Source organism: Drosophila eugracilis, unplaced genomic scaffold, assembly GCF_018153835.1.
Source record: "Drosophila eugracilis isolate 14026-0451.02 unplaced genomic scaffold, ASM1815383v1 contig_2169, whole genome shotgun sequence".
NCBI lineage: Eukaryota > Metazoa > Arthropoda > Insecta > Diptera > Drosophilidae > Drosophila > Drosophila eugracilis.
This window is the reverse complement of record NW_024573054.1, coordinates 277,851-302,750: the sequence shown is the minus strand read 5'-3', so window position 1 is coordinate 302,750 and position 24,900 is coordinate 277,851. Positions and strand designations below refer to the sequence as shown.

The 24,900-nt window shown below is 39.3% G+C and overlaps 1 protein-coding gene across 1 annotated transcript in view; it reads left to right on the top strand.

Moving 5' to 3' along the window:
* LOC121530072 (proton-associated sugar transporter A-like) overlaps nucleotides 1-24,900 on the top strand; it is a 278,629-nt gene that overhangs the window by 25,183 nt on the left and 228,546 nt on the right. The window contains exon 2 of the mRNA XM_041818485.1: nucleotides 19,856-20,118. Coding sequence (XP_041674419.1) covers nucleotides 19,856-20,118 — 263 coding nt within the window. The remainder of the gene's footprint in view (nucleotides 1-19,855; nucleotides 20,119-24,900) is intronic.

Sequence of the window (24,900 nt, the reverse complement as noted above, 5' to 3'; positions counted from 1 at the left end):
TATCACTCTGTCGAAAGCATTTATTGGTGTGTCTGTAATTGTTAAAGGGGTCTTTGTGTGTTTAGTTATTTTTGATTTCTGGCATTTTTGACATTTTCTTTCGTGCTCAATTATATCTTTAGACATGCTTTTTCAGTAATAGTGTCTTTTTACTTTGGCCAAAGTTTTTGATATGCCAGTATGACCTCCTTGAATTGGATCATCATGAAATGTAGACAAAATTGCTTCTTTTTCTTTTAAATTTGTTATTTGGGTCACCGGGTTGAGTAGCGCTACTCTTAATGTTTTCAATATTTTATTGCCCATTAATTTAAATTTATCTATTGAAGTATATTCAAAGATATTTTCCCACGGCGCCACTTTGAGTTGGCTGATTTAATGTATACCGGCTTGCATTTCAAGCCTTTGGAAAAATTGATCTAAATCAATAACTCCATTAGTATATAAATCGCTAACATCATATCTTGCAGTAATTTTTCTGCCTTGTTTAAATAAATATAACATGTTTTTATCTGCAAGGTCACTACTTTACGTACTTCATCATTGTTTATGACGTCGTATACGTTGGGCTTAGAAGCTTTATTTAAAGATTGCATTGGCAATTCTTGTTCTTGATTTTCCGCGCGGAATTTTTGTCTACTTTGATATCTAGTAGTGACTTTTAATACATTTCTAGTTATATTTTGTAGATCTTTGATGGTTATTCTTGATAACGCATCAGCTACATGATTATCTTTTCCCTTTAAATATTCGACTGTAAAGTCGTATTCTTCTAGTTCGAGCCTCATACGTGTCAGTTTAGAACTGGGATTGGTCTTTGAGAAAAGGTATATTAAAGGTCTATGGTCTGTTCTTATTAAAAAATGTGTTCCATATATATATGGTCTGAAATGTAATATCGCCCAGTGAATTGCATCTAATTCCTGCTCAGTAGTACACTTGTTACTTTCACCTTTTGTAAATGCTCTTGATGCGTATGCAATGGGAAGTTGGAGACCATTATGATTTTGAGTTAAAACCGCTCCACATGCTTGCTTACTTGCATCTGTTATTATACAGAATTCTTTAGTGAAATCTGGATATTGTAGCAAGGTAGGTTCCATAAGTTTTGTTTTTAAGTATTGGAATGCATTTTCACACTCATCCGTCCATTTAAAAGGAACATTCTTTTTACATAATCTTGTTATGTGCCGTGAATAGTCGGCGAAATTGTTTATAAAACGTCTATAATAGTAACAGAATGCTACAAAACGTCTAGCACTGTCCGCGTCGTGCGGAACTGGGTAGTTCATAATGACATCGTATTTCTTGGCATCTGGGAGTATTCCTTTATCAGTGCATTTATGACCTAAAAAAGTCACTTCATGCATAAAAAATGAACATTTTTCTGGATGTAGTTTTAGGTTGAATTTCCTACATTTCTCAAAAACATCTATCTGTTAAGTTTTTAAGCATATGTTTTTCGGAACAACCGATTACTATTAAGTCATCCATATAAAGAAACGCTTGAGAAGGTTCTAGACCCGAGAACGCAATAGTCATCATTCTCTGAAACGAATTAGGAGCTATTTTTAATCCGAAGGGTAATCGCGTGAAGCGATATCAGCCGTTGCTCGTTGAAAAAGACGTTATATCTCTTGAACCTTTTTCTAGTTTTATTTGATGGAATCCTGACATTAAGTCGAGACATGAAAATCAGATTGTAATTTTTTATTAATCTGGCGATAGTAAATTACTAATCGCCATTTCTTTGCATTTGATCCGGGGGATGATTTCTTAGGAACAAGTAACAATGGGCTATTATACTCGGATACTGACGGTTCGACAATCCCGTCTGAGATTAATTTTTCTACTTGTTTTTGTATTTCGTTTACCTGACTATGTGGGCTTCGATAGTTCTTTATATAAACTGATTGGTACTTTAATTGGGAATTTTAAATTATTGGGTCTAATTATAAGCCAATCTTCAGATGGCTTGAAGTCTAATTGACAGTTGTTTTATTTTTTGATAAAGTCGATGCCTATTATTCCATCGCATGGAATTGGGAAATGTGAATTTAGGATATGAAAATCGTGTGAAATTATGTAATTGGTGGTCTGTATCTCTATAAAAACTATACCTTTGGATTTTATTATTTCTTGACTTATGCCTTTTATGTCTATGATGTAATCATTTTGGATGTTTTGGAAATTATCCGAAGTTTCTTTTAGAATGGAAATGTCTGCACCTGTGTCTATTAAAAATATAAGTTCTTTCCCAGTAGCTACATTAAAAAATGAAACGAATATATTTTGGCTGAGATTAATGGTGTGAACTCTCACTTCATTTATTGTTAAATATTTAAAGGGTTTTGGGAGTTTTCCGATGTGTTTTGGTTATTATATTGCGTCACTCTTACATTGCCTTGGTTATTGCTATTGTGGCCTCGGTTCGAGTTACCACTGCCTCTATAGTTTCCTCTATATGGGCCTCGCCCTCTATTGTTATTCTGATAGTTGTTGTTATAATTACCGTTGTTGTAGTTATTGTGATTACCACGAAAACTACCTCTATAACTGCCACGTCCGCGATTTGAGCCGTGCTGTGGATAATTCTTATAATATAGGACAGTTTGACTGCCCAGTTGCTTCAGTGCAACTATTAACAAATTTGGAAACGGCTTCGTTCATAGTACTGAATGTGCCAGCTTGCATGATAAGTTTTACCTTATCGATTGTGCAGTTTTTAGTCATTGCTTTGACTGCATGCTGCATGGAATAATTCCTGGCTAGCTCTAAAGATAAACCATCTGATATATATGCACCTTCTAAGGCTTTCGTCATCTGTGTATTGGTTAGCAGTTTTATTGCGCTGCTGTAGATTCATCATCTTCGCTGATAATACCTCAACAGATTCGCCTTTGACGTTGCTTCTTAGTCTGGCAATCACCTCAGTAATTGTTGTTTCATTACTGATTAGATTCCTGGCGACACCTTTTAGCTTTGTTTTAATAATGGAAATAGCTAATTCTTCGTGCTCGCCTTTTATTGATTGTATTATTTGTAAAGCATCAATGAAACTTGTTAAATTTTCAGCCGTACCATCAAAAACTGGTATAAGCTTAGATGCTGTATTAATAAAATCAATATTTGATTGTGCCATTGTGATGGATTTATCTATTTTGTATTCTATGACGCTCGAAGTATCTGAATCTGTAGAATTATTCAGATCAGTGTAGTAGTAATAGTAAGATTATTCAAATCTTCATCTTCTATTTTGGGGTTTACTTTGGGAAGCTCTTCTGACTCAGATTCGTTCGTTTCTTTTGATTCCGAGTCAGGTGCAGTGTCAACTTTTGTTTAATAAATATTAAATTAGATCGTAGTCGTATTAAAAGTTTCGATACCTTTGACCAATGATCTTGATTTAATCTTTCCCTATGATCATGTATTAGCATACGCGCTTCATTAAAGCACTCTACTAATATTTCAACGTGCTTCCTAACCGTGTTCTTTTGAATGGGTCTATTCTGAGTTAGAGACTTGTACGATCTGTCAAAATTATTTTTAATTATTGATAACTCCTCGAGTTCCAATTCATGCCTTTAGTTTAGCCATACTTTTGTAAAGAGAATTACGTAATATATTTTAATATTTATTTTCTGTTATTTCATTTTCTTAGATTTTAGGTGTTTACATTTGTGTATAATAATTTTTGTTTTTTCTGGGTTTTTTATTTTAGATTTTGTCCAGGTCATTTGCTTGACTCTGGAATTTTTTCTTTAAACATTTGTTGTGTAATTTATATAATTTTAGCAATACGCTTGCTAACATTATAACAACGATTATCATTAACAATATTGTAATTGTTTGAAGATCGATTTTTTCGGATTCAATTTTATTAACGACATTTGCCGTGGAATCTACAACTTTTGTGTCTACTAAACCCATTTTAGATGTTGTATATATTTTTATTTTTTCAATTTCTATTTTATATTTCTCTGAGTCATATTTTGTAATGTTACTTAATTTTTCTGGGAAGTAAAGTCATATTAAATAAAAAAAATATGCATCGCAGTGCAATCAAAAAAATTATGCAACGCAGTGCATGGGTTAAAAAAATTTTTCTGCTCAGTTGATTTCCTTTTTTTTCCACGTCAGCTGGTCGTCGCCGGTTTGGCTACGCTGACGTTCCCTCGGTGGCGCAGGAGGTGGCACTCTATTTTCTGCTGCTGCTGTCCGGGGCCTTTTGGACTCAGGCGTTACCGGTGCCGGTCCTCGCACAGGTGTGGTTGCAGTGGGGGCTGTCCAGTGGTCCAGGGCAATCCTTCGGGCACGTCTTTTTTAGTTTCGGTAATGGCTTGGGTGATGGAGGTTTTGTTATTATTTGTTCATTAATTTTCCTTATCGGTACTGAGTGAGTGGCGGCAATCTTTGGGAATTTATTTTTGTTACTCATTAATTTTTCTTTCAGAAAATCTAGTTCTGATTGAAGTTTTTGGGCTGTACCCCACGCGGGAGGTGGAATGTTTACGTAGAGTAGCCACTTTAGGTGTGCTACTCTTTTTTTTATTTTTTTTCGCAACTCCTCCGCGATTGCCCATTGCTTTCACTCTACTCACTCAGATTTTTTTGTCGATTTATTTTTCATGTTCATGATGTCCTTCCATCGCTGTGACGGTCGCCATGTGATAAAGGATTATACCCAAGCATTAAGTTTGGTTGGTTCTTATTTGGAAGGAGCAGCTGAGGTGCCGCTCCAACGATCAAAATGTCTCTGTTCTTTTACAATATTTCTTAAGTCTAAGTAAGGCTAAGTCTCGTAGCTGCGCTGCTCGCAGGCGGCGGCAGAGAGACGGCTATGTACTTATGTATAAAGGAATATAATAATATACGTTGTTATGCGCTCTCAAGTGGAGGCGCGAGGGGTATGCATATGCTGACCGTTTGTTACGATTATGCTGACACTAGCACTGTGTGCGGGCTAAGCCAGAACGATCGGTTCGTATTTCGGCCACTTAGGGTTTATGACCGGGACTTTGGATTATGTAATCACTGCAACAAAGTGTTACAGTGCGCACCCTTTAAGTACTCTCGGTACAGTGGGTATTCAATATATGTGCATACTACATAGTAGATCTTCGCCTTCAGATGCGCCGCGCTGGATTCTCACCAGAGCAGGAATTGGAACGGGTCTAAAAGAACATGCTGCCCGAATATCAGATGTTCACCCGCCGCCAGGATTTCAAGACGCTGTCCGAACTCACGCACCTGGTGGCCAACTTCGAAGTTGCCCGTACTCGCTTAGGCCGAACCGTCGGTGGATTCCCATCAAAAAGCCCAGACGCCGAGTATACATCCCATTGCAGAGACGCACGACCCAGGGCGAACCCTGCCCACACCCCGCAGTTGCCACACCCCGCCGACACCAACACGAGACGAACACGCCGCATCACAGGCGCATACACGAACCGCCTCACAGGCGCACCCAGAAGCCGCCTCACAGGGGCACACACCAGCTGCCTCACAGGCGCACACACCAGCCACCTCACAGGCGCATACACCAGCCGCCTCACAGGCGCATACACCAGCCACAGGCTCACCCAGGAGCCGCCACACAGGCGCACGAAACACGCCGCTTCATATGAGCACCCAGAGCCACACCCCGACTACAACGAGAAGCCGCCACATGGACACAACGCGCACGAAGTGCGACACGCAATTTACCCGCACAGGTACACGCACGGCCCCAAGCTGTGCTGGAACACTGCCCCTCCCGACGCGTCAGCGATCCAACGGAATCCATTTCACCAACCGACATCGAGATCAGGAGCCATCGGCACCACCCTGCGGGGCGGCCAATGCCGAACACGACGACGAGGAGGAACAAATATCCGACAACCACAGTAGCAGTAGTACGAGACCCACCCCGACCGACAACACGGTCGTAACGGAAGTGGCCGCAGCGTCGACGCCCAGACCCATGCGGCGAGAAAGGCCTCTGCCCGCCACCGACACGTGGCGCTGGCGGTTCCACCACCCGTCGACAGAAGGCGAACCCACAGGACCAGCCGATGGCCCATCGGGCATCCTGCGGAACGCTTCTCGACGCCGCCCAGCCCCATGCCCCAAAGACGAGGCCACTACGGAGGAGGAGTCCCTTCCCAGATGCGCGCCCCGAAGGGATGGACCACCACCGGTGGATGGATCCCGGTAGAGCTTCACGACCGGATCCAGGAGCGCCTCCATCAGCAGCGAAACCGGGACCTCCGCTTCTTGGACGAAGTCGGAGGAACGAGGTACCGGATCCAGGTGACGCGAGGCGGCCACCGGACCAAGATCTTACCACACCCCCGACGAAGGGATGGGGTGTGAGGTAGCCCTCACGCGGCCCCGCCTCAGGTACATATATGTTTAGTTAAGAGTAGTCAGTAAGCTAGGATTTAGGTTAGATTAAGGATTAATTAAAGACCCACGGAGGGCACTTAGATTTAGGTACTTCAGTTAAGACCCACGATGGGCATTTAGGATTACGTTAGTTAGGACATAAGTTACATACATAGCTAAAGCATAGATTTCATCACAATCAACGCCTAGAACACATCAACCGAGCCAAACTATCATCGGCAGAGCCATCATACCGGCAGAGCAAACACCGCCTTGAACACATCAACGTCACACAGCGCCAAACTATTATCGGCAGAGCCATCACACCGACTCGAACACATCCACCAAACTATTATCGGCAGAGCCATCATACCGGCAGAGCCAACACCGCCTCGAACACATCTCACAGCGCAACCGCAACACAGAAAGCTGTAGCTTCTCTCTACACGACGACGGCTCACACGAGAGCAGCGGAAAGGCCGCTGCCGCGATCGGAAGCAGAGAAGGGCTTCGAGGAACTCTGACTGCTCGCCGACCGGGAAGTCGGTTATTTTTTTTTCTCGACTCCCGTTGCTTGACGTGCAAACCCACCTCCCGCCCAACCGACCGAATGGCGCTGCCGTCTGACGCACGGCTCGGAACACAGGGATAGATCCAAGTGGATTAGTAAAGATACGAGGAAAGTTCATTTTGTGCTAAATGGATTAGTATCGAAACTTTCAAAGTGTTAGGAGAAGAGTTAGAAGTAATGTTATAAAGCTCATTGTAGTTTTAACATAGTACCCGAAATGGTTCATGTTGGGCAAAGTTCGAACTACAATGCTCTAAGGATAGAGGAATATAGTTCCTAGTAATCCTAAGGGGTACATGGATATTCAAGCGGCCTAGAAGGGCCTGGCTATCAATTACACCCTTAAGAAGATTATGGATAAAGACTACACCAAGCATTCGCCTACGATTAGCGAGGGATAGCAAATTGATTAGTAAGAGTCTACTTTTATAAGGGGGAAGTTGTATGTTTGCATCCCAGTTGAGACCGCGGAGAGCAAATATTAAAAAATTCTTTTGGATGGATTCAATAAGGCACTGGTGAACCCCATACTGGGGGTACTGCATTAATTCTTTCCAGAGCTACACCATGCAGAGTATAAGTGGCAACTTTAAGTCTTAGGCGACAGAAGGTTATTGCTTTGCACTTAGAGCCATTAAGATTTAATAAGTTTGCAGAGCACCAGTTTTGAAAATTGTTATTATTATTAAGGTCAGATTGCAGTTTGCCTGGTAGGAGGCATCAGTATATTGCAGACAGAGTTTGACATCATCTGCATACATAAGTACTAGGGAGTCATTAATAACCAAGGGAAGGTCGTTAATGAATAAGGTAAAAAGTAACGGACCAAGGTGGCCCCTGAGGGACCCCGGAGGAAGCATAGACTAAAGCAGACACTGAATTTTTAAAAAGAACTCGTTGCGTTCTACCTGTGAGGTACCTGCTATTACATCCGAGGAGATCAGTAGGAAAACCTATAAGATCAAGTTTTTCTAAAAGAAGGTCGTGATTCACGGAGTCAAATGCTTTACTGAAGTCAGTGTAAATGACATCCGTCTGAAATTTATTTTGGAAACCAGTGATCACGAAGGATGTTAGTTCCAGAAGATTGGTAGTGGTAGACCGTTGTTTCATAAAGCCATGCTGGCATGGAGATATGACAGATCTACACTGGTGCTGCAAGTGGGGCACAAGAATTTTTTCGAAAAGTTTCGGAATTGCTGCTAGTTTAGATATACCTCTGTAATTTTCAGTATCCGATTTTGTCGCCTTCTTGTGAAGGGGAATAATAAGGGACTCCAGGTAGCGGGAAACGTTGACGTTTCCAGGGAAAGGTTAAATAATTTTAAAAGGGGTACGGCCAGGGTAGCAGAGCAGTACCTAAGCATACAGCCCGGTACCCCGTCTGGACCATGCGAAAAGACTGGCTTCACATTCTGAAGATCCTTTATAAATGCGCATTCCGACAAGGTGGGTCGGGAAATAAAACTAGACTGGGGGATATCATAAGCGTAAGTCTGCGCGTTTGTTAACAAAGGCGAATATGTGGTTTGAAAAAACGGTGCTAAAAGATCGGCAATTTCCTAGTCCGTGCTTGCAGTAGATTTTCCAAACGATAGCAAAGACAGAAAGGTTTTATATTTACGCTTAGTGTTAACAAAACTATAGAACTGTTTCGGTTCTAGAGAAAACTGGTGCTTACGGTGTTTTGCACGGTAAAGTTAGACCGAGCCACCATATAATGCACATAACTGTCATTGCCACTAGTTCTTAAGTATTTTTTAAAGAATCTTAACTTGATATTTTTATATACTAGATTTTTTGAAAGTTATGCAACAGGTAGAAGGAAGCGTTTCCGACCCTATAAAGTATATATATTCTTGAATAAGCGAAGAAGATTAAGCCATGTCCGTCTGTCCGTCTGTCCGTATGAAAGCTGAGATCTCAGGAACTTTAAGAGATACAAAGTTGAGATTAACCAACGTTCTTGAGGGCCTTACGCAGCTCAAGTTTATTACAGCATCCTGCCACGCCCACAAAACCCGAAAAAACAAAAATGCAAAAAACTCGGAAACTATAGGAGTTTTAAAGTTGTGCTTAAGAATACGTATTAAAGAGATGTCACTGCTATTTGCCACGAGTTTTAATCAGGCCGCGCCCACTCTAACTCCCACAAACCGCGGAAAATTTGCCGTCTATAATATTATTATGAATGCCTTTGTTTGAACCTGTATAACGTATTTCTGCTAACATCTATTGATTTGCCAAAGATTTTTTAAATCGGAACAATATTTCGATATTTATGAAGAAATTAAGGTTTTAGGGCTTCACATGGGCAGTGACGTCACCATCAATTACTCAACATGCTTTCTCTGACAATAGATGGCGCCTTGTGAATTTCCACTAGCAAAATTAATATTTTAAAATTGTTTAAAACAGTAACGGGTATCTTATAGTCGCGGTGCCTTGTATACCTGGTATACAGTCGACATATCGGTAAATGCGTAAAAATCTGTCCAGTCAAATTCTGAAACAAAATTATTAATTTTTTTAAAGTTAGCTTTACGAAAACATCGATTTTTCTTATCAGCGTAATTGTTCTTAGGCTTAGTACATATTATCATATCGATCGAAATATCTAATGTTGGATGATAAGGATCTTTAGGGTGTGTGAGAGGTAGAGCTCTGGATATGGATTCAGCGTCCGCACAGATCGAGCAAACGATCTAAGGAAGTTAATTTGAGCCAGTGACATGTCTAACATGCCAGCGGTAAAGTCGTGATGCGACGTAGGAGTTAAAGCTAAAGTCTTATCGTTCATGGACCAGGCCACCTGGGGTAGGTTGAAATCACCCAACACCACCAGCTGATCTATGTCCGATAACATTGAGAAGACAGACAGAATGGCTGCTAGGTGCCGCTCAAATGTCAAGAAATCGGACTTAGGAGGAATATAAGATTATGTGATATACACATCTAACCTAGAGAATGAAATTTTTACTGTAATAAATTCTAAGTTTCCAGCTTGCAGATTTATCACCACGGAATCGAGATCAGAGTCCACTGAAATTAGGACTCCACCACCATTTCGAAGGTATCGGACAAGCCTATATATTGTGTACCTACTGGGGAAATCTTCTTCGCATTACTGGCAGTAACAGCCAGCGGCAAACGGGTCGTTTTTCTGCGCTTAGGAGACTCATTCAACAGTTGTAAATTGTTGAATTGGGTGCCCAGCGCAGAAAACAGGTCGCGAGCTTTGCAAAAAGCAACCAATACCTGACCGAACCAATTTTTAGTCTGCCGCATAAACGATCTAATTTCTTTCTGGGCCTCACGACATCTGTCACAATAGTAGAGTAAGCCAGAGTCGGAACGACCAAAAGCTTCCGGAATGGTGGCTGACTTAAGCCCTGCACACTTGGAGTGCGCAATGTTATAACACAGCCAACAGTGGACGCTTACTTGGTCAACAGATTTTATTGCATTATTTAACGCAACAGATAATATCGGACATTTTGGCAAATAATTAACAACATGTAAACCACTGTGCCAGAAATATATTATAAAGAAGAAGAAAGGGAGTTTGAGATGAACAGTTAGAGGCAAAAGAGTGAGCGAGAGAGTGTTAGCGAGAGCTACGATGCGTTATAAGAGAGTGCGAGTTTTATAAGAGCAGTAAGCAGTGTAAGCTACGGTGAGGGAATGAAGAGAGTGTGTTTTCGAGAGCTACAAGCCGGTGGGAGATTCAGAAAAGAGATCTACAGATGTTGTGAGCGGTGGAAGTTCCGTTACTAAGAGCACAAAGTAAAGTAAAAATATATTAAAATGCAGACCACAATTGTTGTAGTTCGCTTGCAATAAATGTTTTATGTAACCAGATAACAATAAATGCACTGCACGACGCGGAATCGAAGACAGATTATTGAAATAGTTAACCGTTTGCAAAAAGTAGCAAAAGCGAGGTGATTCGGGAATAAATCTCTCGAGAACACGCAAAAGCCAAAAACACAACCGTTCGCTTTGAAAGAGAAGTGATTTGTTATTCACGCTTATACACGCTTAACGTGGCTATACTAGCAGAAAATGTATAACCCACCATGCCAAGAACCAGGCTCGGCCCCTAAACGCGTCTTATGCTGAGTCTGCACATAACGGTACTAGGGTGATCCGAGAAACGCTCAAGATTTGTACCGACTTATAAGTTACCCCTTAACTATGTTAACTATTCTAGTATGCATATATTATCGTATCGAATACACACTGTACCAATGCCAACATTGTGCTACTGTGTTTGCGTAAACACAAATTGGCCTTCAGAAATACGATCGGTCCAAACGCGACACAGAGCCCGTTACGTGGGAAGTGCAAGTGTCAACACTTTCTCATAGCTTGACAACGCTCATATATAACATGTGCATATGGATCTCTCTGGCGCTCTCGCCTTATGTGTGAGCATAAAATATTCTTATATACATAGCCGCTGGTGCTGATGTGTTTGTAGGCAGCGCAGCGCGAGCTCTTAGCTTTAAGAAGATATTCATATAAAACATTCAATAAAATATAGTCAAACGGAACACGACGTTTTGTCACTGGAATAATAACTTGGAAACCGTGACAGTCCTGTCGTGGTCCCCAGACAATATGGCCCTACATTTATTACATGGCGACCGCGACAGGACCCGTGAAAGTACACAAATATTTTTGAAACAAAAATAAAGAAAAAATGAAGAAGTTAAAGTGCAAAAAGGTGCAAAAAAAATAATTATAACAAACACATTCGAAGGCCTGCAAAGCTAGAGAAAGCAACAAAAATAAGCAAAAAAAAAAAATAATAATAATAAAAAAAGCATGAAGAACCATTTACAACGCATGGTAGGCAGGGCCGCCCACTATGCCAACGATCTGGGATTCAAACAGGCAGTAATAGTACGGCAAGCAATATCCGCTGGCTGTACCGCCGTTGGAAGGGTATGGATGGTAAACCTGTACCACAAAACGACAAACCCTCACTTCGAGAGGCACAGGAGGCGCAGCCGAAGGATGGACCATGACTTTTGACCATTCCCGAATACCTTCTACACCGGGAGAAGAAGAAGCGGACTAAGTAATTAGTTCACCGCATCATTTTTTTAGCACTTGCAACGCACTTTCGCGGGCTGCGATAATTAAGTTCATTAAGTTCATTCAATATAAGTAAAGCTATTGAACCTTGAAATTTGATGATATGTAAACTAAAAGTTGTGCACTTATTAACCACATCATTTATAGGTTCTTAATCAAAATCAAAAAAGTAAAAATGGGCCTGTGAAGCTCAAAAGAGGAAGAAGTAAAAGACAATAAAAGCTAATGTCGTAAATAAAATAAAATAATAATAGTTGACAACTCTCCTCTCTTTACCTTCATGTATATTTCGCTTATAAAATAATAACTGTACCTCAGAAGTAGGCATATTCCTCAAGTGACTATCTGAATAGCTAACTAAATATAAATTTAAAATTTTTAAAATGAAAAAAGCAAATATGAGTTTTCGGTTCAGTCAGTATAACTAGGAATTAAAAAAAATTTTTTTAGCTGTGTTTTTTTTGTTGTTTTCGTTAAAAATAAAAATTGTCTCACAATTATTTTTTGCAAAAATAAGTCTACCTTGATCTATTGACGGTTTAATTCAATTTCAATTTCTTTCGGAAAAAATTACTTTGATCTATCGAATTGTTCTTTCAAAAATTACTTTGATCTATTAACGATTCTCTTAAATTTTCAACACAATTATTATGCAAAAACCAAACTGGAAATTATTGAATCGAATAATAAAAATCTGAAGTCACTACCAGTAAACAGAAAATTCCTGCGCAGGAAAAGAAAAATATAAAGTAGATTTGCTTAGGCATAATCTGACAAAATCTTCTAAGCCCAACGTATAAGAAGTCATAAACAATTACGAAATACGTAAAAATAGTGAACTTGCATGTATTTTCTTACTGCAAGATCTGATGTTAGCCATTTATATACAAATAGAATTCTCCACTTAGGTCAGTTTCTCCAAAGGCTTGAAATGCAGGCAGGTATACTAACAGCAAACACAAATTGGCATCGAGCGAAAAGATCGATGAAATCATTTCAATAGAATCTATAAAAAATAAGAAATGAATATATACGTGTAAGAGTAGCGCTACTCAATCCGAGGACCGTATTATAAAAGGAAGCAACTGTTTACAATACAAAAAAAAAAATTCAATACAATACTCCTTTAACCATAACTGACATTCCTATTAGTGCTTTCGACAGAGTGATAGTAGCCACTATTGGTCCACCACCAAAATCTGAAAATGGTAACGTATAAAAATGCGAACCTACAACGTTGGAAAGATTTTATCCAAGATCAAGCAGTACAGTTAGAGGTAAAGTAGAAAGTTAACAAATTTTCCGGGTCTTAATTTTTCTCACGTTCATTTTAGACATAAAGGTTACTTGAAATTTTTGTATTTGCTCGAAGTCGAAGTCCACCACCCCACTAACAGATGTAATATTAAAGAGTTTTCAATTTATAATATACATTTATAATGTTCCAAATATCTACGCCGTTCTTCCAGATTCATGTCTGTGTATGTACACCACAGATATAATTTTACATTTGAAATTTCGCTACATTCAATTTGTTTTGATTTCATGACATGCCCCGTTTTATTTATTCGGTCGCATTTAAATACTGTTATTGCGTAACAATGCTCATATTTTTAAAGATTCATTAAAGATTTTTCGGCAAAAGCAAAGCCGTTATACAATCTGGTACGCAAAGACAAAAAAATTGATTTTGGTGCAACAAAATAATTGAGTTTCGAGACATTAAAAAATAATCTTTTAGAAGCCCCAGTCTTGGTATTGTAAAGCCCAACTAGTGCTTTACGGTTCGGTTAAATTTTCATGCAGAAAAAGAAGGACAATAAACTTCAGTATTCTATTTCTCCAAGCGAACGAGCGAGCGATGTCAAAGCAAAAAACCATAGTTTCGAGATAAAAACTCTCGCAGTGGTTTATGCCGTACAACGATTTAGGATTTATCTTCAAGAAGAAAGAACTAAGTCCAACGATAGCCAGGAGGGCACTCTTTCTGCACGACTACGATAACATTTCAGAACATAGGGCGGGTAAGCGCATGCAACAAGTAGATGCACTTAGCAGAAACACATACATACTAACTAACAATTCCAACTCGTTTGAAGAAAATTGAAATATTTTTCCAAGCAGAGATCAGAAGATAGCCAAACGATTCCAGCTCGTTTGAAAAAAATTGAATTATTTGTCAAACCAGAGACAAAAAGATAAAAATTATAGCCGAATAGAGCTTAAAGATTATGAAATAGTTTATCGGAAGAAATATAAGGAAGCTCTCTTATTTTACGTACCATGTGAAATGGAAAACCATGGTTTGTTTAATTATCAAGATTAGTTAGAACACATTGGTATAGACAAAATGGTAAAAGTGAATACAAAAAGCTACTGGTTTCCCAAAGTTAAAGAAAACTGCAAGTTACGTATTAACAACTGCCTAAGTTTATCGCTTATTCTGAGAAGTCTGGAAAAGAAGAGGGATTTCTTCCCAACATTCCCATGACCACTATGTCCCCGTTGATACAACAAAGTTTGTATGACTACCTGGCAAAATCAACTAAATCTAAATCTTTTATATATGTATATACATAAGTATTGAAGGACTATTTTAGGTCCTTTCTGGACTTTCTGGATTTCTTGGGGGAGAACAAAGTTTATCACATAAAAATAGCTACCGGATCCCAGCCGGAAAATAGTCAAGTTGAAGGAAGGCTAAACAGAAGCATAGGTCCCACGATCCCCAAGTTGACCGATCTAGACAAAGGATTGTTCTGGGAGACAGTCCTAGAAACGGTTGAATTCGCTCTTAATAATACAATGCAAAGGTCAATCAATCAACATCCAAGTGTTATTCGGAGATCAGAAAAGCACCGACATGAATAGTTTAAGAGAAAGATTACAAGAGTTAACCCAAAACATTAAGGAAGTAAGTTCAGAAAAAATTAGAGCGAAAACCAGTAAAACAATTGAAAAGTTGCAAGAATGGGATAAGGTACGAACAAACTCAAGACGAAAAGATCTTTATAAATACAAAGAAGTTTTGGTGATAAAAAATGTCGACTCGAGAAATGTCTATGCTTTAGTTTTCATTCCAAGAGAATAAAAACAAGAGGAAACGCAATAGTCGAGTGCCGCGACTATAAGATACCCGTTACTGTTTTACACAATTTTAAAATATTAATTTTGCTAGTGGAAATTCACAAGGCGCCACCTATTGTCAGAGAAAGTATGTTGAGTATGCTTATAGTGACGTCACTGCCCATGTGAGGCCTTATAACTTAATTTCTTTATAAATAGCGAAATAATGTTCCGATTTGAAAAATCTTTTGTAAATCGATAGATATTAACAGAAATAAGTTACACAAGGTCAAACGAAGGCATTCATAATAATATTATAGACTCCACAGTTTTCCGCGGTTTGTGGGCGTTAGAGTGGGCGTGGCCAGATGCAACTTCGTGGCAAGTTCCAGAGGCATCTCCTAAATACGTGTTCCTAAGCAAAATTGTGTAGCTTTTATAGTTTTCGAGATATTTGCATTTTTGGTTTTTCGGGTTTTGTGGGCGTTAGAGTGGGCGTGGCGTGATCGGAAAAAAACAATTCCCATTGGGAGCATCATAGAAACCTACATGCTGGATCCGAACTTTCTATCTCTTATAGTTACCGAGATATCAGCTTTTCTAGAAAATCCGAAAACCGTCTTTTGAGCCTTGTGGGCGTATGGGTGGGTGTGGCCAGATAGCAGCACTATAAGATGCGCTGTCATCTAAAGATTATACTCTCTGAATTTCAACTTTCTATCTGCAATAGTTCCTGAGATTTCAGCAATTTTAGTTTTTTGCGATTTGTGGGCGTTAGAGTGGGCGTGGCAGGATGCTGTAATAAACTTGCGCTGTCCCGGGACCTCAAGAATCTTCATACTTAATCTCAGCTTTGTATCTGCTATAGTTCCTGAGATCTCAGCGTTCATACGGACGGACGGACGGACGGACGGACGGACGGACGGACGGACGGACGGACGGACGGACGGACGGACGGACGGACGGACGGACGGACGGACAGACGGACATGGCTCAATCGACTTCGCTATTGATCCTGATCAAGAATATATATACTTTATAGGGTCGCAAAAGCTTCCTTCTATCTGTTACATACTTTTCAACGAATCTAGTATACCCTTTTACTCTACGAGTAACGGGTATAACAAGCTTCTTTGCCTAAACTAGCTCTTTCGGTTAAAGATTTTCGCATTTTTGGGTATCCGCGTTTCTTGCGCGTAAGAGTGGGCGTGGCCAGATGTTTAGAAATCAATACGCATTGGGGGTCACTTATAGTTACTGAGATATCAGGCTCTGCAAAAAGCTAAAACCGTCCTTAGAGCTTGGTGGGTGTAAGATTAGGATAGTGGCCTATAATGGTACCAGCTTTATATGCGCTGTGTTTTTTAAGAGGTATAGAACTTTAAGTTGACATTACTGTTCAACATAGCGACCGACTTAACAGTTGTTAAATAATATATTCTTAGTTAGGTTTGGAAATTCATCATTAATAGACTTTCGCCTGAACGATGCTTGCCGATGGTTCAATTTTTTTTCGAAAATAATGGTTCTATGCGGAGTATTTATTACCGTCGACAAAATCGTCCACCAGAGCAGTTAATTCGATTAACCATGGAACGTTTTCGGTCCATGTTGACTCTTATTGATAACTTGCATCCCCAGAGCTATTGCTACTGTAGAGGAGGAAAACCCGAATTAGTCCATCCGCCATCGTGCACAGAAATTGAATATTTGTCCATCCAATTTATGGAAGATTTTGCCGAAAGATTTTGGTTACTGTGCTTGCAAAATCCAACTTTTTCCAGACACAGAAGGCGGAAGCCCGAATTCTGGATAGAAGGAGACCCACCTTGGAATCCGAATCTAATCTAGGACAGAATAACTCCACACCCGGCACAGTTTTGTTGCATAAAGATCTGTGCACTCACAACGAAGCGAGCCAGCCTGCTGGATCAAATAGTTTGGAGATTTGGGATAGGACATGGTATTTTGTTATAGAAATATCACTTACCGGGTGGAATTAAAATCCGCACTCGCGAGGACATTATACACATACATACAATTGCGAATGACGCTAATCGCTCGCAGGTGGCTGAGCCTTACGTCTTGCGCGAGTTGTTCCAGCACTTTAATCGCTAGGAATGGAGCACAGTTGACTCCAAAAGTCTTATATATTTTGTATATTTGTTTCTGGTAGTCGAAGACAAAAAAAGATCGGGCTAAAGGGCTTTAGATGATTTTGCTATAGATCCAATACTTTATTACTAATTGTTCGTCTCGCACGTGTAATTGCGGACGTGCTTTAAAGGATAGGGATATCCGTCGCGCATTTATAAAAATGTTCCTTTGACTTTTAGATAGATTTAGATTTGATTGGCACCTGTAGATGCCCATCGGCTCAACATTTTGGTAACCCCGACGTGATCGCAGCGCATTTTGAATATTGTGATCAGTTTAAAAGTGTCACGGAAACTTGTTGTTTTTGTTGTAATAACCGTACACTTACATTAATTACCTAATGCTACTGCAAACAGGGAGAGGATGCTGCGGAGACGAGCAGAAGTTACCTGTCGAGAAATGGAGTTCCTGCATCAGAAGGTCTAGGCTGCTATGCGGACCGAGGACTCAACCATTATGACTCTTGAGTCAATGGAGAAGCGTCTGCGTGACCGATTCGCCACGCTTCAGGAGGAATTGAGGAGCTAAATTATAGCGAAATCAGAAGTGATTTGTATTGGAAATTCTCTCAGCAGCACGTCGACATCCAGGCGGAAGTTGCCAAGCGAGGACATTATCCACATACATACAATTACGAATGACGCTAATCGCTCGCAGGTGGCTGAGCCTTACGTCTTTCGCGAGTTGTTCCAGCACTCTAATCGCTAGAAACGGAGCACAGTTGACTCCAAAAGTCACGGTCTTTAATTGGAAATATCGAATGTCTTCCACGTTGGTCCGGAAAAGTATCCGCTAGAACGCCGTGTGTTTCTGCATATCTGCAATTAAATTTTCTTAATTAAGGGTTCGGTAGGACTGCTCTTATTTTACGAAGATCATGGTGCTCTTGAATTATAGATTCAAATTGAGACAACCTCAAGGATCTGGCCTAACCCTGCACCATCTGGTCTGATATGATCTTGAGATGTCAGGCCATCTTATGGTGAAACCATTATCTGGCCACGCCCATTCTACACCCTCGGTAGATATAAGTGATATAAAATAAGGATTAATCAGGTAGTGCCTAAATTCAGATTGAAGAAGAAGATGAAGATGAATGAAGATTCTTCAAATTCAGATTGAAGATTCTTATAATCTTTAGATGTTAGCGGATCTTATAGTGGCCACACCCACCCATACGCCCACCAAACTCAAGAGACGGTTTTCGCATTTTCTAGAAAAGCTGACATCTGGGTAACTATAAGTGATAGAATGTTTAGATTAAGCATGTAGGTTTTTTTGATTCCCTCTATTAGGGAACAGATAAACAGGTACTCGAGTCGGTACAACGATCGTCTCACAGCACACACCAACCACTAAGCTTCTTCGCTAGCTAATACAACTATCAGAAGACGTCTAAAGCGATCGCATCCAGCCGATCTCTGGACAAGAGGACGCCAAATTCCTTGAGTCCTAAAGCAGTAGTCTAGCATTAGTATTAATAGTATTAGTATTTAGCATTGATCTCTAGTTAAATATTTATAAAAAAAATTTGTTAATTCCTTCCTGCTATGTATTTATGTTATTTGTTCGTTGTTGTTCTCAATGTATTATAGCCATTAAGTTGGCTGATAGACGCTTAATAAATGTATTTACTGTTATATCACAAAAAAAAGGTAATTGTGTGCACCTAAAATACATTATGAAATATTGGAAATAAAGCTGACATCTGGGTAACTATAAGTGATAGAATGTTTAGATTAAGCTCCCAATGCGAATTAATTTTTTCCGATCAAGCCACGTTCATTCCAACGCCCACAAAACCTGAAAACCCAAAAATGCAAATATCTCGGAAACTATAGCAGTTTTAAAGTTGTGCTTAAGAATACGTATTAAAGAGATGCCACTGCTATTTGACATGAGTTTTTATCAGGCCACGCCCACTCTAACTCCCAAAAACCGCGGAAAACTTTGGCGTCTATAATATTATTATGAATAATATTCGTTTGAATCTGTATAACGTATTTCTGTTAATATCTATTGATTTACCAAAGGTTTTTTCAATCGGAACATTATTTCGGTATTTATGAAGAAATTTAGCTTTTAAAGCCTCACATGGTTTGTGACGTCACATACAGTTACTCAACATACTTTCTCTGACAATAAGTGGCGCATTCTGAATTTTCACTAGCAAAATAAATATTTTAAAATTGTGTAAAAAACAGTCGCGGAACTCGACTATAGCGTTTCCTCTTGTTTTTTTATATATTTGTTCGGAAAAAACGTGGGCGTCGTTGTGGTTATTTTTAGTGTATTAATTTTAGATCAGGCAGCTTTACACTTTTTTAAAGTACAAGGATATCAGCATCCTAAGGCCCACAGTTTATTATGCTTCAAATTCATATCAAAGAAAACCAGAAGACAGGAACCGATAGATGTATTCCACACTTCGGACTGAAATTATAGTTAAAATTATGTTTTTTCTAATGCTTTAAATAATTGAATATACTTGGAAACAATTTTTTCCTAATTATTTACTTATGCTTTAACTTTAAACTTAAAAGAATGTGTTTAAAATTAGATAATAAAAAATAAATATGTTGAATTTTACAGAGCGAAGACAAGAACGGAATTAATTCGAGTTTCTGCTGCTGTCATGGGTATCGAATTTTCATACGCAGCCGAAACAGCGTTTGTCTCTCCCACACTTTTGAAAATTGGAGTTGAGCATCAGCATATGACGTTGGTGTGGGCGTTGTCTCCTTTAGTTGGATTTTTTCTATGTCCAGTTATGGGTTCTTTATCTGATCGCTGCAAGCTGAATATTGGACGTCGACGACCATTTATTCTTCTATTGTCAATTGGAGTAGTTATCGGTAATTATTAAATAAATTATAATTCAAATTTACTCTATGAAGTATTGGGAAAAGCAAAAGAACAATAAAAATATACTTAGCATTTAAATCCAAGGAATTTTAATATCACACACCTTAAACTTATGACCCGCTTCCCGTTTCAAAATAATGATGCTCTCAGAAAATAAAGATATGTACCAATTCTGCTACAAGCACGTTATAAGGCTTAGGGTTAATGCCCTAAAATGCTTTTTAATTTAAAGGCTACGATTGGTTTTTTTAAGTCCGAAATTAGCTACCTGCGCTCTCTGCCGCTCGTAATATTTATTTTTCTGTTACACGTATAATCGAATATAAAGGTTTGACCGTTTCTTAATTATTTTCTTAAGACAAATTCTTTTTATATTATTTAATATTGATATTCAAAAATATGTAAAAAATGTAAATATGTAAACTATCTAAATTTCTATTTGGTGCATTAAGAATGACTTAAATTTTAGAAGAGTTGTATCTTCAACTTTTTGTTATGAGTCTTTAAATTTATTATTGCTGTCATGTTTTAGTTTTAAAATACGCTACAATTCTATTTTCTTCGGTATCAATTTGGTAATTGTGTTCCAACTATGGAGCTTGGCTTCTGACTCATGAAAGTACAAATGGTTCAAAACCGGGCGTTGCGCATGATTGCAAAAGCGCCTTGGTACGTTAGAAACAAAGCCCTCGAAGATTCCCTCTATTAGGGAACTGATAAAGAGGTACTCGAGTCGGTACAATGATCGTCTCACAGCACACACCAACCACTAAGCTTCTTCGCTAGCTAATACAACTATCAGAAGACGTCTAAAGCGATGGCATCCAGCCGATCTCTGGACAAGAGGACGCCAAATTCCTTGAGTCCTAAAGCAGTAGTCTAGCATTAGTATTAATAGTATTAGTATTTAGCATTGATCTCTAGTTAAATAGTTATAACAAAAAATTTGTTAATTCCTTCCTGCTATGTATTTATGTTATTTGTTCGTTGTTGTTCCCAATGTATTATAGCCATTAAGTTGGCTGATAGACGCTTAATAAATGTATTTACTGTTATATCACAAAAAAAAGGTAATTGTGTGCACCTAAAATACATTATGAGATATTGGAAATAATGTTGTGAAAAAATAAGTCAATTGTTGTAAGAAATTATAACTCAATTAAAAAAGATATATTTTTATATTGGATAAGACAGTAGCGAGTATCTTATAGTCGCGGCGATCGACTACAGAGTACAAATAATTTACTATAGTTTCAAAAAAACAATTAAACATATACCATATGCTATACTATATTTAACATAATAAATTATTATTATTCAATTATTATACAAATCTTAACTTAAATAAATAATATCTTCCAAGAAACAATATTTTCCCAGTTTCTGTCGTAGGGAAGTTAAAAGTAGTTAGAACTCAAACCAATCAACAATAAAAATCTTGTAATTAAAGTTGTTGGGCCAAGCAGCCAAAGACAAAGAAGGATGAGCACCGGCGGGCTTATCAGCAGTTTCTATGTTTGTTTTGATTATACGCATACGTTTTGTGGAGCTTTGTACAACTGCTGTAGCTAGAAGCTTTTGTTGTTTAGCTGTACTTCTTGCATTCGGCGTGGGTTTGTTGCGGAGTTAATTTGGTTTTGATTTGAACTCGTAATAAAAATTTGGAAATTGAGCTGACCCGATATATTTACTCTAAAGCAATTAAAAACTCTTAGTTGCTCAACCAAAGGTGTATTAAACAATATAATATTAATTATATCCAAATATTGTAAAGTATTAAGCTGTCTTCCTTCTTCTTCTACCTAAAATCTTCCAAAAAACAATATTTTCGTGGTATCAGACATAAGAAAGTTAAAAGTAGTTAGAGCTCAAGCCATTAAAAAAAAAAGTCTTATATTAAAGGTGTATTAAATAATAAATTATTAGTTCTATCCAAATATTGTAAGGTATTAAACTACATAGAAATTGTTGTTTTGGGGAAGACGCACCATAGGATTATGGCGTAAAAAAGTGTAATTTATTCTTAGTTGATCGGAGCTGCACTGCCTTCTCAGGCGTTAAAGCAAAACAGATGGTCTTCCGACCAGTGAAAATTTCACATATAATTGACCATGAGCAAAAAGTGGATGTTTTATATTCCAACCACAAGCTTTCAAGGATTGGGCTTGTGATTTGTTGATGTTCTTAGCAAATGCAAGAAAGATCGGAGCTGATGTCATTTAAATTCAAACGGCAAATCGGTTGGGATTCTCGGAATGAGAACTTCGTCACCTTTGAATTTTCTTTTCAGTATCGTCGAGTATATTACGTATTTTCATCAAAACATAGCTGATTTCGCTAATAAATAAAAGCAGCTGTATGAACGTCGATGATCAGCTACAGACTTTAGAAACTTGATCAACACAATTACTGCCCTCTGTGAATCCTGTTGTATATTTGGGATGACAAACGTTAGGAATGCCATCCTTATTTCTTAATAATAAGCACAGTCGATGCAGGAACTAAGAGAAAGTGAGAAGAACAGTTGGACTATGTTTCGCTTCCCCAGCTCATGGTCGCCGAAGAGGCTTCCAAGCCAAAAGAAGTTCAGCCAAGCAATACTTTTCCGAAGAAGATAAGTGTTTTTGGTTCGCTGACAAGGACGATCTTCTTTCGCATCCCTAAATCTGCCTTCGCAAGGGTCACACGATTAAAAAATTTTTACATACGACTGTATAGAATAGAATCATTGACTCTGGTTCTCAAGTAAATTTTGTGATCGATGAGCTCGCTGAGAGACCGCAAATCAAAAGAGAGGAGCGTATGAGGTATGAGCTTGCGGGGCTTTGGTATTTAAATTCAATGCAGGGAAAGGTGATTTCTATAGTGTATCGAAAAGTTTCTGGACATTTTTGATTGCATTTTCCTTTCCGAATTAGCCGCGCTTATCCGCTATGTTCCCAAGTCGTTACACTTTTTTCCTGGGACTTTGCATCCCGCTAATATATTCGTTGCCTTTAGATATCGGCCAGTGCATGATTTTCAGTTAAATGTCGTGATATATTAAAAAGAGAGTCCCCAGACGAATAAATACGTACTCTCGCCACGAACGCTGCCAGTTCTTTTAAGCTCCCCTTGCCTTTTCGTTTACGATCGCAAAAGTCAAATGTTGCATAAAAGGGCTCATCGAACATGATCGTAGAACATGAACACCGAGTCAACCTTCATCCTGTAGTCTCACCTCTCTTCGTTATCTTCCGGCAAAGATACTGGGTATTCGACGCACTGAATTCAATAAGCAAAGTCACGCACAATTTTTTGGCGTGCTTTCGACAGAGACAACGCACAATGCATTAACGTAAGCCAGATCTATTGGCAAAGAACGCGAAGCTACATATGCCTATTCGTATGTACGGCTATTTCGGCGATCCATCCAGAACTCGGCACCAACCTATCTACAGAAACATTTGTGGCGGCGTTGAGACGACTTATTATGAAGGTAAAGACGCCTTATTGGCGCATAATAAGAGTATTTAAGTTATAAACAACTGCAGTTAAGATATTTTTGAACAGCAATTTATCTGGAATAGCAATTGCATTGTACAACAGCAGAGCCTTTGGCAGTCGAGGGGGAGAAGGCATAGAGGCTGATCTATCTTCGGACGCGGGAGGAAGATCACCGTACGTAGGTTTATGCCCGCTGAAAAAAGGGTTATCCGTGATCAGGTAAGATCACCTTACGCGTGTTGTGAGCAACTTATCTGAGGACAGCAATCGTCTTTTTGGCACGACTTAGCCTAGAGCTAGCTGTCATAAAACGTCGCTATGAGCACTCTCAAGTTGCAGACAGATCCGTAGGTCCGTAGGTAGGTCCGATACACTCTCTCACGTAGTAGACCTACGGACCTAAGGGGCCTCTATACACTCTGTGCACTCTGTCGTTTAGTAGACTTACAGGGCCTCTATACACTCCCAATATAGCCATAGCGCACTTAATAGATCCCTGGATCTTTTCTCATTGCTTAACGGGCAGATCCACGCATCTCTACTTACCTCTTAACTGGCAGATCCACAAAAAAAGAACACTGAGAGAGTAATGTCGATACATAGCATCAAAAGCTTACTTGGTGGAACACGCAAGCGACTTCGGGGTGGATTCAAGCGGAGCTTCAAAAGAATTGAGGCACAGACTGGCAGTATACACGAAGGGTAAAGAGCACGCTAAAGACATCAAATCAAGACTAGTTCAATTATCGAACAAATGCATGAAAATGCAAATGACGGGTGGAGGAGTCCAGATCAACGACAGGAGGAGAAACACAGCAAGGAGGTAATGATCACAAGAGCAGTGATGCAGAGTGATAAAAAGAGAGTAGAGGTAGACACTCTGGATAGAGTGAGGAGCTGGGTGATACGCCACCAAGGAACCTCCAACCCATTGAAGTTCCTAAGTAATATTGAGGAATGGACCACGGGATACGGCATAAACAAGGATGCATTAGTACGGTAAATGCTGGACTGGTGGAATACAACTCCGAGCTGAACTAGATCCTGGAATGAGCTGCTAGATTTCTTCCTGTCTGGTGGAGAAGGTCGAAGAGATCGCGATGTCAGAAAAACAAATCCATCCGGCAGAAGAAGGGACCCACAGCCACAACCACAGAGATCAGAACCAGTTCAGGCTGTTCTGCTGGGTGTGCGGTAGGAACGCAGTGAGGACAACGGAGTGTTGCAGAGCCCGGTCGGCAAACGCAGGAGATCTGAGCAGGTAACGCTAGCACCTCAGGAACAAG